The sequence below is a fragment of the Electrophorus electricus genome, chromosome 8 (assembly GCF_041902795.1).
Source record: "Electrophorus electricus isolate QZ-2024a chromosome 8, ASM4190279v1, whole genome shotgun sequence".
Lineage (NCBI taxonomy): Eukaryota > Metazoa > Chordata > Actinopteri > Gymnotiformes > Gymnotidae > Electrophorus > Electrophorus electricus.
Window position 1 is genome coordinate 22,252,568 of NC_137504.1, and position 15,848 is coordinate 22,268,415.

The following is a 15,848-nucleotide window of genomic DNA, read 5'->3' on the forward strand; positions in this document are numbered from 1 at the left end:
CAAGGGGCAGAAGTTCAGTGTGGCCAAGAGCCTCAAAGCGATAACTGTACGGCACGCAACTTGTTAATTTTTACCCAAACGCTGGCTAGGACATTCCAAAACGCTCGACACAGGGTGACTGTGTGACTTAAATCGAACTTCAACCGTCACCATGCCAAAGGGTTTCCTTATAAAACGCTCTAAAAAGACTGGGCCAGTTTCGTACAGAGTACGAGAAAAGGATGACCCAGCACAGGCGCAAAACTTTCTGTTGAATTCCGGAATTCCAGCTTTAAGCACTCCAACATTTTCCTGTGAGCGCAACAGCGTTGAACAGAGGACGCCGAGTCGGGTGTGTTTTGGTGGACAGCCTGAAGCCGCCTTTGCTCCTTCACTCAGTCCTACTCGCCCCGACAGCGAGGAATACACAGACCAGTATATCTCAGCGGATTCAACGGATCAGAAGGGCAACACCGGTTCTCCAGCACAAACCGAGCTCTTCCTTGAGCCAGTGCTCGGAAGTTTTGCCGTCAGTGGCTCGCCGGTATCACCATCGCTGCCCGAGATGACAACGAAGCTAGACTCTTCCTTCAGTGGACCATCATCGAGTGTTATTAAACAGCCTGCATCCTCAAGCAGCAAAAATAAACAGTCGGGCTCTAAGAAGCGCAAGTGTTCGGGTTCCCATCCCCAGGAGAAAAGAACGAACAGCCGAGATGACTTCACCACCTCACCCGTCCTGGGTCTCCGGATTAAAGAAGATCCAGAGGAAGATTCCAAGCCGCGCTCCAACACCAGCAGCCCGCTGGGAGAGTTCATTTGTCAGTTATGTAAGGAGAGGTACTCAGACCCTCTGACCCTCGCACATCATAAGTGTTCCCGCATTGTACGCGTCGAATACCGTTGTACTGAATGTGAAAAAACATTCAGCTGCCCCGCTAACCTGGCTTCTCACCGGCGATGGCATAAACCCAAGGGCGCCGCACAGGGAGAGGACAGTCAGCTGAGCCCCACTGCTGGACAAAACGGCATGGCCCGCTCGGATCCCAGCCCACAGCCATCGCAGCAGTCTGACTCGGGTTCGGAAGAAGAGATGCCATTCAGTTGCCCCCAGTGCGCCAAGAAGTTCCGACGACAAGCGTACTTGAGGAAACACCTTGCGCTTCACGGTCGAAAAGCAGCAAGTTCGTCACAGGGTCTGTTCTCTGCAGAGGCACCAAAAAATCCCGCCGGCGCAACCGATTCCAGCGTCCAAACGAAAAAAGAGTCTCCAGATTTTAGCCCGAAATATGCGAAGGTAGAGCAAGCTACACAGATGTCGGGGGATGTCTTTCCCTGTCGCTTCTGTGGAGACAACTTCTTTTCATCCCCTGGGTTAACAAGACACATAAACAAATATCACCCAACGGAAACCACACACATGATTTTACTGTCTCAGCCCATCTGAGTCAAGCATTTGACAACAGTGGACTGTAATCCACATCTGAATTCTCGTGCATTTTTCTTGTTGTTACAGAAAATTACTTGAATATTAATTAGATAGATTTAATCAATTCAGCCTCAAAACATTCCAAAACAATAGTGTAGACATTATGTACATTTATGTTTTTGTTCGATAAAGTGATATTTATTTATTGATATATTGATTTATTTATTGGTTTATTTATTAAGAACTATTTATTTAATGTTACTGTTTGTTGTTGTGTAGTTTAGTTTCATTGTTTATCTTAATAATGCACATTCTTTTTGAAATGACTGAATCATGTCATGTGACTTCTCTAAAAAACGAATTCCAGTTAAACTTTTCTACACAATAAACTATATTAATCTAAACAACACTGTACTGTAACTTTTTACTGAGCTATTGACCAGTGTGATGCAGTAAGGAAAATTGACTGCAAAACAGAACCCCCGGTGCTGAAAAGCGCTGAATCCATTCTTATAGTCTTTATTTGTGTCCAGATGGACTTTTAGGTGTTCATTTACCGCTAGGGTTTGTTGTTTACAACAAATAAATAATTTTTTTTCCCATGAAATGCTCTACGCGCCGCGAACTATCTCGGTGAGACGGGCTGAGCTAAGACACTGCGAACGCTCCAAACCAAAGTAGCTTTGATCGTACACAAGGCAAAGAGCCCCCGGGTAAAACATACATTGCTAATGACTCTTTTTTACGCAGGGTGGTCTAGGAAAAATATACAAATGTGAAGCATTACAACCGTGCCGCGAATCACCCAAAGACCTAAAGGTGCTAGAACACTTTCTAGTTTCTACTAGGCCTAATAATATTAATAATAATAAAAAATAATAAGAAGAATGAAAAGTTTATTTAATTGTATTTCGCATAAATAGAGTGAATCTTTCAGTGTTTATGAAGTGTTTCATCAACGGTAACGTGTAAACAAATTTACATGGATTATCGATCAAATTGAATCAAATCGATTTTCAGTATTTCTGCAAATTAGATTAAGGGGAGAAGGAATGAGATTCATTGTCCAACAAGCACTATTGTTATTATGCTTGAAAATCGATTTACCCTAAACTGATTAAATGGAAAGAAAAAGGCAAAAATACAATAGCGATGCAGGAGAAAAGCATTTTAAACTCGAACATAAATTAGTAAAACCTTCAGCCCATAGTTTTGTTTAATGAATGAATTGTGTTCCTTCTAAAATGAAAACATACTGATTAATCCTTTATATCTTCCACTTTCTTGACTAGTCTCTAGTCATGTTGCCAAGGTGATCTCCTCTACTGTAAATAAAGTCCTTCTTATACCTAGTGAGGCTACCATCCTATGGGCAGCTAAACACATGTTTTACACTTGTCATACATGACTGAGACTTCACTGTTTTCCTGCTGATGTATGCTTGTCCTAAAGGACACTTGTCCTCTGAATCCTGGCATATCTGCCACTAGGTCTACTTGATCTGGTCACGTCTGCCCATAGATCTACACCAGGTTACATGGCATGGGGTACCTTACACATTCTATATGTTGAGGTCATACAGGAGAACATAATCCCATCCTAAAATGACACCTTAACTACTCAATATACCTCCACACGCCACGCTCATAGACTACGGTACAGGATCATCCTGTAAATTACAGTCATCCTCCAGTAGCTATTCAGGAAAGATTAAGAGCTTTGTGAGATTCAGTCAGTGCACACTGCAACATCAGTTACATCCTATGTCCAGTCTGTGGAGTTCGTGTCCTCTGTTAAGATGATCAGATCTTCCCGTCACTGATTCGGGCACAGTGATTTGGATCGTTGTGTCAAAGGAAACGATGTTGGCAGCTTTAAACAATGATGATACATTTGATGGCATCAAAAACAAGTGCAATACTTTACCCTCTTGTTGTCTGTTGTCAAAAATGTCTAATTTCTCAGATTAAATGCCCTTTCACATTTTAAATGTGACAACATATTGGTTTTACTTTATTTTATCATTGTCAATTGTCCTGTCATATAGTTGAGACAGTTCTAATTATAGTTGACAGTCAGAGTCAGTATTCATATCAAATAATTGATATGAATCATATATCTATTGTTGGAGTCACTATTCATATCATACAGTTGACAAGCGACTAGGATGCAAAATTAGGGCTTCAATTCAATTTACCATGTATATATATTTTTTACAGTATGCAAGGAAATCGGAGACTCCAGGGTCAGTCCACACAAGGATCTGACGTGCCTGCGTGCCTCAGAGCCGCGACTAGAGAAGCAGCATCCAAAAAAATCAGAAGTGGAACTGATGGTGCTGTATTTTCAATCCCACATCGCCATGGCGGATCGAAAGAGATCTGAAGCCCACTAAAGTGGGCAGACGTGACCGTGATCAAACGTGCTGAGACATCTGGGTATCAAAGTCACGGTCCAGCCAGCTCTTATTAATCTCCCTGCTGCTGCACAAAGGATCGCTCTTAGAGTCAAAGCTATTCTGTGTTATACCAGTACAAAAGAGACTCACCACCCATTGTCCTTACTAATTCCTTTTCAGACACGTTCACCTCTTTCGCCCCCACCCCTAGCTGTGTGCTATTCAGAAGAGAGGAAGACACACTAGGCAAGAAACTGGTGTGTAGTGGCACAATGCATTGCAGTACGTTTATTGCTTCCAACATCTAACAAGTAGTTTACTGTAGTCACATAACCAATCAAGCTTTTTTCTCCCTGAAATCTAAGGATATTGATACCATGACATAAAAAATTCAAACTGATGAAATCTTGAATGCTCTTATTTTGAAAGTAGTGTTGAACAGAAAATGGTGTCAAGTACCACCGGGGCTCCATCTAGTGGCCACACAGGTGAATGGCAGCATTACATTCCGAGACTGGAACAAGTTAATATGTAAATGAAAAAAAGAAAAGAAATCTGTTTGTTTTCAATCACCCTTTAATATTTTTGCTAAATGCCTGTATTATATATCACCTACTATAAATTGTAATACATTTTCATGAATTATAAGCAAAACATTATCACTAAAAAATATCGGCCATTATCGGGCAAGACAAGTTTTTATATTACTGTTCCAAGTTTTTATTAAATTCTGGCCTTGTTACATTACTGAGAAATTACATTATTAGGTTCTCTTCATCCATCCAGCAGTTATTGTGTGCTTTAAGAGGTCACAGGTCACTTTTTACCTCAGTTGACCCCTGCCCGTTTGCATATTGCCCTAACCAATCTACTAATGATGCCATGTCATCTATCATGTCTTATACCTCCTGCAGACAGTTAGGCTTGATAAAATTCTACATTCTTCTTCCTGGGTGTCTCTGATTCTAATTCTGACTGGCCCGACTGGTCTTGTGTAGCTCAGATCTGTGCGGGTGTAGGAAAGATATCAGCATGTTTTGTTTATGGAGTGGCTTCAAATTGAACATTTAAATCAGCTGCAATTGATCTTTTCTGCCAAATAATGGATAATAATGGATTTAATACTGGATTGGGAACTGTGCTCATCTGCACAGTGGGCTTTTTATCCCACATATCGTCTCTACAGGAGCTGCTGGGATCATTATCTGCCTGACCGCTCGTGTTTCGTGACGTGTTTCGGCCTTCTCAAGTCAGTCAGAGCAACCTTGCTAACTGTAACTTTCCGTTTCCCAAGTCTTGTGATATCAGTGTTCGTGGACAATTTCAAGATAGCCATCAAGAACAGGAAAGCAGAGAGGCAAAGGATAGAGGAGACTGAAGAGGTAAGGAAGGAACACTTGTGATGTGGAAGAGGTGATGTGTAATGTTTCAGCGTTCTAACTAAGGATGCTGTTGCTTTCAGTTCCTAGATGTGGGCGAAGATGAAGTGCAGAGCCAAATGAAGATCGGTAAGTGGGCCAGAGACTATGGAATGCATGACAGTCCATTTGTGGGAAGGGGATGGATTACGTCTTAAGCACCCTAAGCCGTTTTTAGTGCATAGCTAAAACAATCCAGTGTGTGCAAGTTTCCCTTGTTATGTGCACGTTCCTTTGGCCCAAAGTGTCAGCTAAATGCTGTAAAAGTATCGATATAATAATTGTTTAGTTAAATGCAGTTTTAGATGCAGCTTTTGTTAATGAATAATATTCTAGCCTATATGGCAGTTGTCAGTTTTAGCAATTTATTTGGCTTCATTTAAAATTTTAATTGCTTGTATTGTCAGCATTTACTTTTTTTTGTGATTATCTGAAAGAAAAAAAAACTCAAGAAATATTGGCCTAAATAGGAACTGTAGGAATGGCTTATTTGGGGAACACCAGACTAAATCCATGGAGCAATATGAAAGCTCTCAAAATTCAGAACATATTTTTTTAATCTCCTGTTGTTTATTTCCTCTTTTTATCATGCTTTTAATGTCAGTTGTCTACCACAAGAAAAGAGGCTTTGTGCACTTTGTCTGTGTGCTCTGTTAATATGCTCTGATGGTGTCTGCTGATGGTTCTTAACTCTGCTCTGGATTTCATACTGTAATATTTTCAGACATGCTGACACAAACATGAGGCTACATCTACTCTTCACTGTGCTGTGAGTCCTCTGTGTTAACAATGTCTTGAAGCTCCAATTGATTTATTTGCTATTATAGTCTTCCTTGGTGTGCTGTTATATTTTCCTTGGTGTGCTGTTAACTTTCATAGACATTCACACACAAGTTCAACACCCTAGGGTTGAAGTTGAGTGCAACGTCATGAGGTTGTTTGAAAAACAGTGTTAAAAAAACTTTATCCAAGTATTAAATATGCAATTGTACACAAAGGTTTGTGTATGCTTGACTAAGTGACACATTTTGTCTTTTTTATTGAGAAGTGTTAAACTTAGTCTATATAGATAAACATAAAACATTTTCAGCAAATCCTTATTCTGTCTTTCATAACAGAATTACAACTCAGATTCATCAGTGTGGCCTGTGTGGCATTTGGACACCTTACAGAGTTCATACCAAGACCCCCTTTGGCAGAAATCACAGCTTGAAACAGATTTTGTAGTTTTTCTATTCTTGTCTGTTCTATGCAGGAGGTCTGTAATTTTTAAAAAATATTATTGGGTGGTCTTGCATGCATGCATGTTAAAGGTCCGTCCAATGTTTGGATCCAGGGACTGTGAGGTCCAGTCCAAAAGCTTCATTTTGTGTCTCTTCAGCTACAGTGGATTTTGAGTTCTGCTTTGGGTCATTAACACGTTGTAGGAGCCTTCCTTGTTTCAGATTCAGCATTTGACATTTGTTTCCAGGATTTGGTGTTTTGTTAAATCCATTCTTCCCTCCTCCCATGCAGTAATGACACAGACAACATCATAGCCCCAAAGCGGAACAGATCCATCTCCATGCTTTACATTCAACAGTGTTGTTTTCATGAACTGCTGTTGCCTTTTCTCCCAATATACCTCTGGCGATTGTAGCCAGACTTCTGTTTTTACTTTTTTAATGCGGCACACGTTTATTTATTTTACAGCCTTCACCTGCCCTGTGGGCATCGATTGCTTTTGTTTTCAGATCTTTACACCGCTGATTAAAGGAACCCATGGCTGCTGAGTGTTAGCACAAGGTGTAAAGAATCAGAGAATTTATGAAGCTTGGAAATTTTATTCAGCTAACAGTTCCTAATTATAGCTGGTGACGTGCCTCAGGTGTGACCTGATCAATCAATGTCTCAGATCTTGCCAAAAAAAATCTCAGCCTTTATAACATTTACATTGTCCATACATTTGCACAGGCCACATTGATGATAAAGTTATGAAAGACTGCATTACGATCTGCACAAAAAGGTTTTGTTTTTTGTAATGTTTTTCTATTTAGACTGTTTAACACTTCTCAAAAAAGACAAAGTGTTATTTGGCCAAGGGTGCCCATGTTTGTGTACAACTTTAATCTATTTGGAGGGTCCATAACTTTCATTTTTAAAATCAATCAAACTTTTTAAGATCAATCAGACAAAACAACAAACACATTTGACTTCATTGAAGGGTCTTGTTAATATATTCAGGAAAACAGAACTGCCAACCAATGGTCCTACAATACTGGCAGATACTGAACAGTCAACAAACATTCTGGTCAGAATAATTGGTGCTGAGCCAACTGGTTGTGGCCTCCTTTAAGGTACATTTTATCATATGGATTACATGCTATTATGTCTCTGCTACTCCAAATAGATTCATCAGTTCTGACGTGACCATTGTTATGATAATGTGTATAACACAACGCGGCTCTAGTACACACACATGTAGGCATAAGCCTTATGCAGCTTTGTATGAACAAAAACATGTAAGCTTAAAGTAAGCTTAAGCAATTACATGTAAATATAAAAATAATATTTTTCTAACGGAACTCAGCCACTGTATTAAACCAGCAGTCCTGCACGTATGTCCGCACCGGTTGAGGCGTTACTGACGTTGAGTAGTTGTATACGTGTGCCAAACCCCAACGAACGGTCGTAAACGTCACTCATGTAGGATGTTTGAACACAGCAACTTTGACAGGCACTTGTTGCATATACAGTATGTTTTAAAACAGTAAAATAGGAATAAGCTCTCTTATTACTATAAAAGAGATGGACTTCATTTTGTGGCACTTAATTGTAATGGTTAGGAGAAATTACACAAGGTTTACTAATGACACAGTGGGCCAGAGCTGACTGTAACTGGTCAGCGTCACTGACTGAGAGACTAAATGTCACAAGAAGAGTCTTTTTGCAAGCAACTTCCTCATATTGTTGATACTGAAAAAAACATACTAATAGAATTCTGCATTTCTTGTTACAAATCTCTCAGAATGCACAAGATTTTACAACAATACAGTTTTCAATATAAATTAAAAAAGACACAGTTAATATGAGTGTTGGATGGTTTACATTCATTAAAGAAAAACGATCGACATCTGTACAGGTATCCAAATGTACATCTTGTAACAGTTCAACATGGCTTCTTTTATGAACATCCCCATGCAGTTTTTAAATTTGCACAGACATCACTTTTAAAAACTTCCATTACAAAAGAGAGAGAGATAGAAGAGCTACATTATGTACACTCACTAACGAACAAACATCACGTTAGCTTGCTAAGTCTGCGACGGTGGTTCCACAGGCGGCTGTGCTCGGAGGAAACGCCCCTCAAGACCAAAAGCAGTTACATTTGATTTTATAGCAGATAGTCATTTGATTTTATACGTTTAAACATTGCAATACAAGAGTAATAAGAAAAGTATACTTTATAAATGGATCAATTAATGCATTCAGTATGAACCTGATGAACGGGCAAATAGAAAGTCCAATGAATATGGACAAAACCCCGCTAATCGGAGGGAAGGGTGGCTGTGAAAGATGGCACAGAGCTACAAAGCACCTTTGAAAAAGCAACTTCTCAAAGACGACACAACGCCACTGTCTTGGTTTAAGCAAAGGCCAAATTGTTGTGCTCATGTAAGCATAAAGTGCACAAAGTGACGACACACGACAGAGTCTGATGATGCTTGTTTATCATATAAGAACTACCACTAGAACAATGGGCAAGAGTTCCTTCTTCAACAGGATTTTTTTCCCCTAATATTTTGAAGTTTCTTTTGTTGATTCTGATTACAGCAAAAGTCCTATTAAGTGTGAGGCGTGTTATTTTGTCAGGGATCGTCGCTCCAGTCTTTTGGAGGGCTCCGAGCCTGGCTGTTAGGGGTTCACCATCGCGCCAGTTTTCCGGGGCGCTCTGAGCCTGCCCGTCAGGGGTTCACCATCGCTCTGGCTTTCCGGAGCGCTCCGAGCCTGGCTGTTAGGGGTTCACAGTGTCCTCTGCATGTCTACCACTTGCCACGCTTGCTCCAGTCCTTCGGAGTAAAATGGAGGCATTTGGGGTCGATGCGGAGGTGTCGCTTCTGCATGGCACGTTCGTGCCCGTCGACGATGTCCTCCGAGAGCGTGAGAATATACTGACCCTGAGGACGAGAGCAGAGAAGAGTGAGGTTATTAGCGCGGGTCCAGTTACACAAGTCTGAGTTCGTCCTGCCGAGAGTCCCTTGACCAAATGCCGTGCTTATGTGGCGCTTATGAATCCCGCAACGTCTCTGAAGACCATCTTGAATTTCTCAAGCCTTTGCTTTTGTTCCTTTCCACAGACTCCTCGGCACTGAGCAACAGTGAGAATCCGCACATACAGACGAATGACTAGTGATCAAGCGCTCATCAAACCCAGTAAGAACAAAAATCTTTGAGAAAAGCTTTTAATTTGATTTACTTAAGTAGCGCAGTTTGTTTTCAACTTGCGCAACTCAAACTGTTTGGCCAAAGTACTATTAAGCCAATGGAAGAAAAAAAAAGCAAATCCATACGAGAATCTTGTTTATTAGAACAGAAATAACAGTCTGTGTTGTGACCACGCAGACCTTTTCAAATGCCATGAAAGAAAATTACCTTGTAGTAATTAATGAGGTTTAGGTACTGTAGCGTTGATATTACATCCTCTTTCTTCACACTGGTTATCTCACTAATTTCACTGTGAACAAACCAAGACATGCATTAATCCCACATTAGGCAATCAGTTTCAGAACAAAATACTCCACTTTTTTTTTTTAAACCGATTAGAACATATCATGATCACGATCTCTACTGTTCTCACAGTGTGTAGTGAACAGAGGCATACTTGATGGTAATTTGTGGCCGTTCTCCGTTGTCCGATTTGAGGTCCATGAGGATCTCCAGTATAGTCTGAGACCAGTAGGAGCGGTAAGAGAGCAGGCCGAGATCTGACAAGGGCTTCTCCGGGGTGCCCGTCTTCCCCTCCACCTTCGACAGCTCATAACCTGAGACGGACACAGGGAGGACCCCTGAACTGGGCGGCACACCACACACTTGCACGTTACGCTGCCAATATGAAAACAGTTTAGCAAACATTTGGCCGAATCTCGTCAAATGTTTATATGAGTGCCGTGCGGCTTACTAGAAACTTACTGAACTCTATCAGCAATTTGCCGTAACCCCTCCTCTGATATGGTGGTAATGTCAGAATACAAGCCACGTTATAATCCTCCGTTGACTCTTTCTCCTTTAAAGAGCACAAGGTCGGTCAAAGCCTTTAGTTGCATTATTAATGGCTGGGCTTTTTAGTAACTGGGATATGACCGATCAATTTCTTGTGATAATACACTAAACATACAAAAAAGAAACTATGCAGTGCCTTTGGTTTTGGTTTTGTGATTAGACAGGTTACCTTAGAGAAGTAGCCGACTATGTGAAAGCCCTTGGAGTCATACTCTGTCATTACGTAGAAAAGGAAGGGGTCTGTGTCATAGTACAGCGTCTTATGGTCCAGGAAGCACTTTGCCAATAAACACAAATTCTGGGAGTATGTCTGCAAAGCAAACAAACAAAACCTTTGACGACCGTCCCCCACAACAACAGCCTAAACGTTCTTGATTCCTGACCGACCTTAATTCAGGGGGGGTTTCCGAGAGGTGAACTACCACATTCGAAAGCAGACTAATCACCTTGTTTTTCCTTCCATCGATTTCGAAGAAGGAGATGGTTCCTTTGCGGTAGATCTCATTTCCTGGGGGGTGCCGAAGGTTGCATTTCGTCTGTTCACAAGAAAACAACAAATTTACCAAGTAGTAATCAATGTACATTGAATTCTGCATAGTGAAATGAACGCTTTAACGGAAATACTCTAGGTTGCACCCCAGCAACTTTTATAAAACAATATCCAGATATATTCACAAATAGTATTTCTCCTTAGCGCACTAAAGTAATTGTAAGTACTGCAAGCTCCAATCAAGAGTCTACACAGACAGACGGTGCTTTATTCGCGGGTTTAGGTCAACAGCTTGGGCGATCTTACAAAGCAATGTTAATTTCACTGGTTTAATTACGGGGCCACCTTGAGCCAAGACACCACGACAGCTGAAACGAGCATGAGCTTGGGCAGCGCCCGAGAGTGCTTGGTCCTCTGAGGCCAGCAGGCATTCCCTCACCAGGTGCCTCTGCAGACACTTCAGGCTCTTGAGGTACTTGAGGCAGAACTCGCACAGGTAGAGGATGGGCAGCGTGGTGAGTTCCTGGGGGTATGGTGAGAAGTACCACGGCTTGAGCCGGTGGCGGCCAAGCTCGATGCAGTCGATATTCTTCATGCGTGTGACGATATCGTCATGGCTGCGGTCCGACACCAAGCTGCCGGTCATACGGGGCGCGGAGGGGATTCCGTCCAGGCTGTCCTGCGAGTCCTGGCGGCAGCAGGGTGCCGTTGGGGAGAAAGGAAAGCATGGCATGACTAAACCGCAGTGTGCTGCTCGACATCAAATACTGGTAAGGATGGCCTATAATAAAACGCCTCCATAGCCAATTTCAGAGAGGGTCAGAGGTTCAAGGTCACATCCTTAACTTCCTCAAAAATAAACAAATAAATATAAGCTGAATAAGGAAAACAAAATTCATGAGGCCTTCCTGTAATTACCAAAATATTGCAACATTTCCCTTTTCTTTTCATTTATCCATTTAAGTCATAATTGTCTAACACTTCATTAAACTGCAAAACCCTACTTGTTGAATTTTTCAGCTAGAAGATCACAAAATGAGACTGACCCTGACTACCCGATGGTAAAACGTCCATCATGTCATTCATATTAACAGGGTAAAAATCTTAAATCTGCTCCTGGTACTTACGAACTCTCCCAGAGCAGAAACCTGAATGTCCCTTCTCTGTTCTAAACCTGAACTCATGAGCTACACTGACCTAAACATATTTACTCTCTGTAAAACTGTATACGTGTGTGTGTGTGTGTGTGTGTGTGTATCTAGGCCCTTCTACCTATCCCTTTACAAACACACACCAAACAGGCAATGATAAATAAATGAGACGGACCTCTCCTGGTGGCAGAAAGGCACTGGCACTGCGGGGGCTGTTATACTGGAATACCTTTATCATCTATCAGAGAAACACAAGGGGTTGCAAAAGCTTTGGGAAACGTGGTTTTGTGACAGGAGGAAGAAAGGTTATGGCATGGCATGTGTGTATTCCTTCAAAATGGAGTGGGGGATTTGCTCAGCAAGCTCACATGGGACTGGAATTCTGGTCTTCTATTCGCTGCTTGTTAAGTAGCCTGTGTTAATATGTGCAGCATGAGGTAAACGGTGAGTGTGGTCAGTGCTGGGCAGAAGAATCTACTCTGTGGTGTTGTGCACGTGTGTGTGTTAGTATGTAGCTTTAGCATCCATGTGTATGGGGCTCTTCTGATGGCCACACCATTTAAGTGCTCAATGGGACTGTATTCAACTCGCCACCAAACCCAAACACGATTTGTTTGGGTTTTCCCGGTTAATATTGATCCAGATTTATCAAGGAGATGACCAGTGTAATGGTAAGATGGCTGACATTCAACACAATGAAAAGAACATACAAGTAAGTGACAATGCAGTGAAAACATGAAACGGGCTTCCAATAAAAAGAACACGGAGTGTGGGTGCACGCTGGACGTGGTATTTAATGGTTTGACTTAGCATGGCTTAGTTTAACATGGCATGCGGTGATCCCATAGACCCTCAATGCGGGCCTCTGTGCTGCCGTGCTTACCTCATCTGTGCCACAGTTCTTCCGCTTCCGGCCAGGCTGAGACGGGACGAGACGACGGGTCGTGCCGTTCTGCCGACAGCAAGCGAACACAAGCACACGTGACCTTCCCTCTCCGCGTCAACATTTATACATCGTGACGAAAACAGCTACTGGAGCTAAACAAATATATGTTAACAGCATCACCGTTGATAACCACGCCTGCGGACGCTGCGAGACAGAGGGGTGAGGGGCTGAGTAGGCTGCTACCGTGAGCTGCTCGTGCTCTTCTCTGGACTTATTGCTGAAGGACTCCCGAACCACAGCTGGGAAGACGGACGCCTGGGGGGCCTCGGCAGAGCTCGGGAGAGAAGGTACTGACGGCGCCGCAGAGCCTTGGGATGTCAAGGAGACGGACTCTGCTTTCCGTTTCTGGGGACCAATCAGAAAGATCAAAAAGGGTTGTGTTTTGTTTTTTTTTTGGACAAAAAAAAAATGTAAAAGATAAATATTTTCAAAACTTATGTCTCATTAACACAACCAAATTTTATTTTGGTTGACTGATTTGCTACAATGAGCAAAACAAACAAACAAACAAAAAAACCACACAACACACGAGTACTTTATTGGGATATCCACCTGCAAATAGAAAGAAACACTGACACATTTACAGAGAATGCTCACTCACTAATAAAAGGTGTTGATTAGCATTTTCCTAGATTTTTCATTGTCGAGCACAGTATTCGATCCCTTCAACTTAGTTTACTTGCCCAACCACCAAACATGAAGCAGAGATTTTCTTTTTCACCTCTTATTAGCTGTCTTGTGTGACAGTCTTATCAAAGAGAGAAAACAGAAGCGAGGCAATCATCACTTTAGACACATCTCTCCCACTGCATGGCCAATGTCAAGAGAGGATCTCATTGGGGCTTTGATTCTCTGGAATGTTCCATATAGAGCCAATTCATACCAATTTGTTGCAGGAACCAAACAGGGTGTTTTAGTGTAGAATGGGCAAGGTTTATCTGTACCGGTGTGGGAAGAGTTTTGCCTCTGGAAGGAGCTGAAGCAGATTGAAGGTTGAGATCTAGACTCTTCCTCTGAATTTGAACAGAAAGGAAGAGAGCAGAGTTAAAGGGAACAAATCATGTTAACACCTGAATATGTTTACTTTTCCTCTATTTATCCTTTTTTCCAACCTTAATATCCTTTTTGACAATTGTGGGGACTTGCTTCAACAGAAGCTAGCAAAGAACAACAAAAAATTTTAATTTAGAGGTTTAACACTGTACTGTGTTATGCGACTACCATCTGGCATCTCACTATTTTTAAGGTCAAAGTGGGATGCAAGTTAGTAGACCTTGGGCATTGGGCAGTGGAGAGGTAAGCGCAGAATGTAGTGGGTAACAGAGATCCAGTGTGGTCTCTTACCACATCTCTGTCTGGAGAGCTGGGCCGTGAGCCAGGCAGACCATTCTTCGTGGGTGTCTTTGCCTCCTTCTTAGGAAACTGGAGCTTTTTCATGTCGAGGCGATCAGGAGTGACCCATTCATCCAGACGCTTATTGACTATTAACATATGACAAAAGCCAGTCATTTTTCCCTTTAGCTGTGTGATGTCAACAATACATCAGTTATGACTACAAAAAAGGCCACTTACAGTCAATATAGTGAACATAGTAGAGCTTTTTCCCAGGGACCTCCTTGACGCTGAGAATTTCAGCCAAAGCTATGAAGGAATCAGGATAATATATAGTTGCAAACTTCAAAACAACCCGCCTCTTACCTAAACTTAAAAGCCAAGTGAAAGATTGAAAGGTTTAGAATATGTAACTGCAATTGTTTAACTGTTACTACGATCAGTTGCTATGTGTAAACTATCGTGGTGACTTATTAAAGGGTTGATATGAGCTTCAGCAAAAAGTTCACAGCACGGCTACTTGTAATTTGCATGAAATAAACCTAAAAGGCAAGTGACACTTCTTTACATGTTATATTTTTGCTATAAAAGCCCACTAAAGTATACGAGATTACTGTTTGAACATTTATCTTTTGAATTGCCATTCTGGCTTATAGTCACAGGCGACAGTGTTTGCTTCGATGTGCGCCGCCATGACAGTTGTTTTATTATGCAGCTTGTAGCTACGCTGGCTAGCATGTTCGCTAGCGGACAGCCCTTACGCCATTCGTCTTCATTTTCTTGGTTTTTCCTGAGTACAGGGAGACGACAGCCCTCCACGAGTTCCACCTATCAAGAAATAACATATTAATGTGCTAACCTAACTTCCCTTTATTGGGTATTTTTAATTTAAACGACCATTTACGCAAATTAAAGACAGGGATTACATCGAACACTCACCAACGTGTCCGCCATTTTGGTAATCAGTGTGCCTACTTGCGCAGTGGATTGTGGGATACGAGACGGACAATTCAAAAGTGAAGAAGTGAGAACCAAGTTAAAAAAAAATAACAAAAATAACCTTAGCTAAAACAGTAGTTGGAGTTTTAAAAAGGCCAAGCCATACAATATACTGACTCCAAATGAATTATTGGAGTACTAAATATGTTATTATTTTAAATATAATATTTCATAACATTTTCCCCCACTCAAATGTGCTCAGGTCTATCAAAGTCTATCGAAGCCTTTCCCCCGAGGTATAGGTTGCCAAATTGCCGTTTATCTAGGCTATCAAATTAAGCCTTCCGCCACTTTTATTTTCGCTTGTGATTTTTTTGTGTGTCTGTGGCTTCACTGCTTCCTTGGAATTAAGATAAATGTTTAAATATATCCTGGCCTTGCACAGTGAGGCACGAGGAGGCGCACATTTTTTGCATCTGCGTATTGTGCTGCATATTGTGGTTTCCT

The 15,848-nt window shown here is 41.6% G+C and overlaps 2 protein-coding genes across 6 annotated transcripts; one reads left to right on the forward strand and one right to left on the reverse strand.

Annotated features, from left to right (window-relative positions):
• Positions 1-151: 151 nt before the first annotated feature.
• On the forward strand, positions 152-1,467 carry LOC113582129 (insulinoma-associated protein 1a-like). Its single transcript, XM_035526894.2, has one exon. It carries the CDS (start codon positions 152-154, stop codon positions 1,424-1,426), a length of 1,275 nt encoding a protein of 424 aa, XP_035382787.1. The 3' UTR covers positions 1,427-1,467.
• Positions 1,468-8,292: 6,825 nt separating this feature from the next.
• Positions 8,293-15,392, reverse strand: kat5b (K(lysine) acetyltransferase 5b). 5 transcript variants are annotated; one of them, XM_027017741.3, is made up of 16 exons: positions 15,342-15,392; positions 15,164-15,230; positions 14,643-14,711; positions 14,415-14,551; positions 14,183-14,227; positions 14,015-14,083; positions 13,254-13,415; positions 13,008-13,076; positions 12,300-12,362; positions 11,413-11,661; positions 10,930-11,019; positions 10,653-10,793; positions 10,394-10,487; positions 10,086-10,245; positions 9,857-9,938; positions 8,293-9,381 (listed from the first exon to the last, which is right to left on the reverse strand). In XM_027017741.3, exons 1-16 carry the CDS (start codon positions 15,354-15,356, stop codon positions 9,247-9,249), a joined length of 1,647 nt encoding a protein of 548 aa, XP_026873542.1. In that variant the 5' UTR covers positions 15,357-15,392; the 3' UTR covers positions 8,293-9,246. The 5 variants fall into 5 exon arrangements, with proteins under 5 accessions (XP_026873542.1, XP_026873540.1, XP_026873543.1 ...); XM_027017739.3 differs by having other exon boundaries at positions 13,191-13,415; XM_027017742.3 differs by lacking the exon at positions 14,183-14,227.
• Between the last annotated feature and the right edge of the window lie 456 nt (positions 15,393-15,848).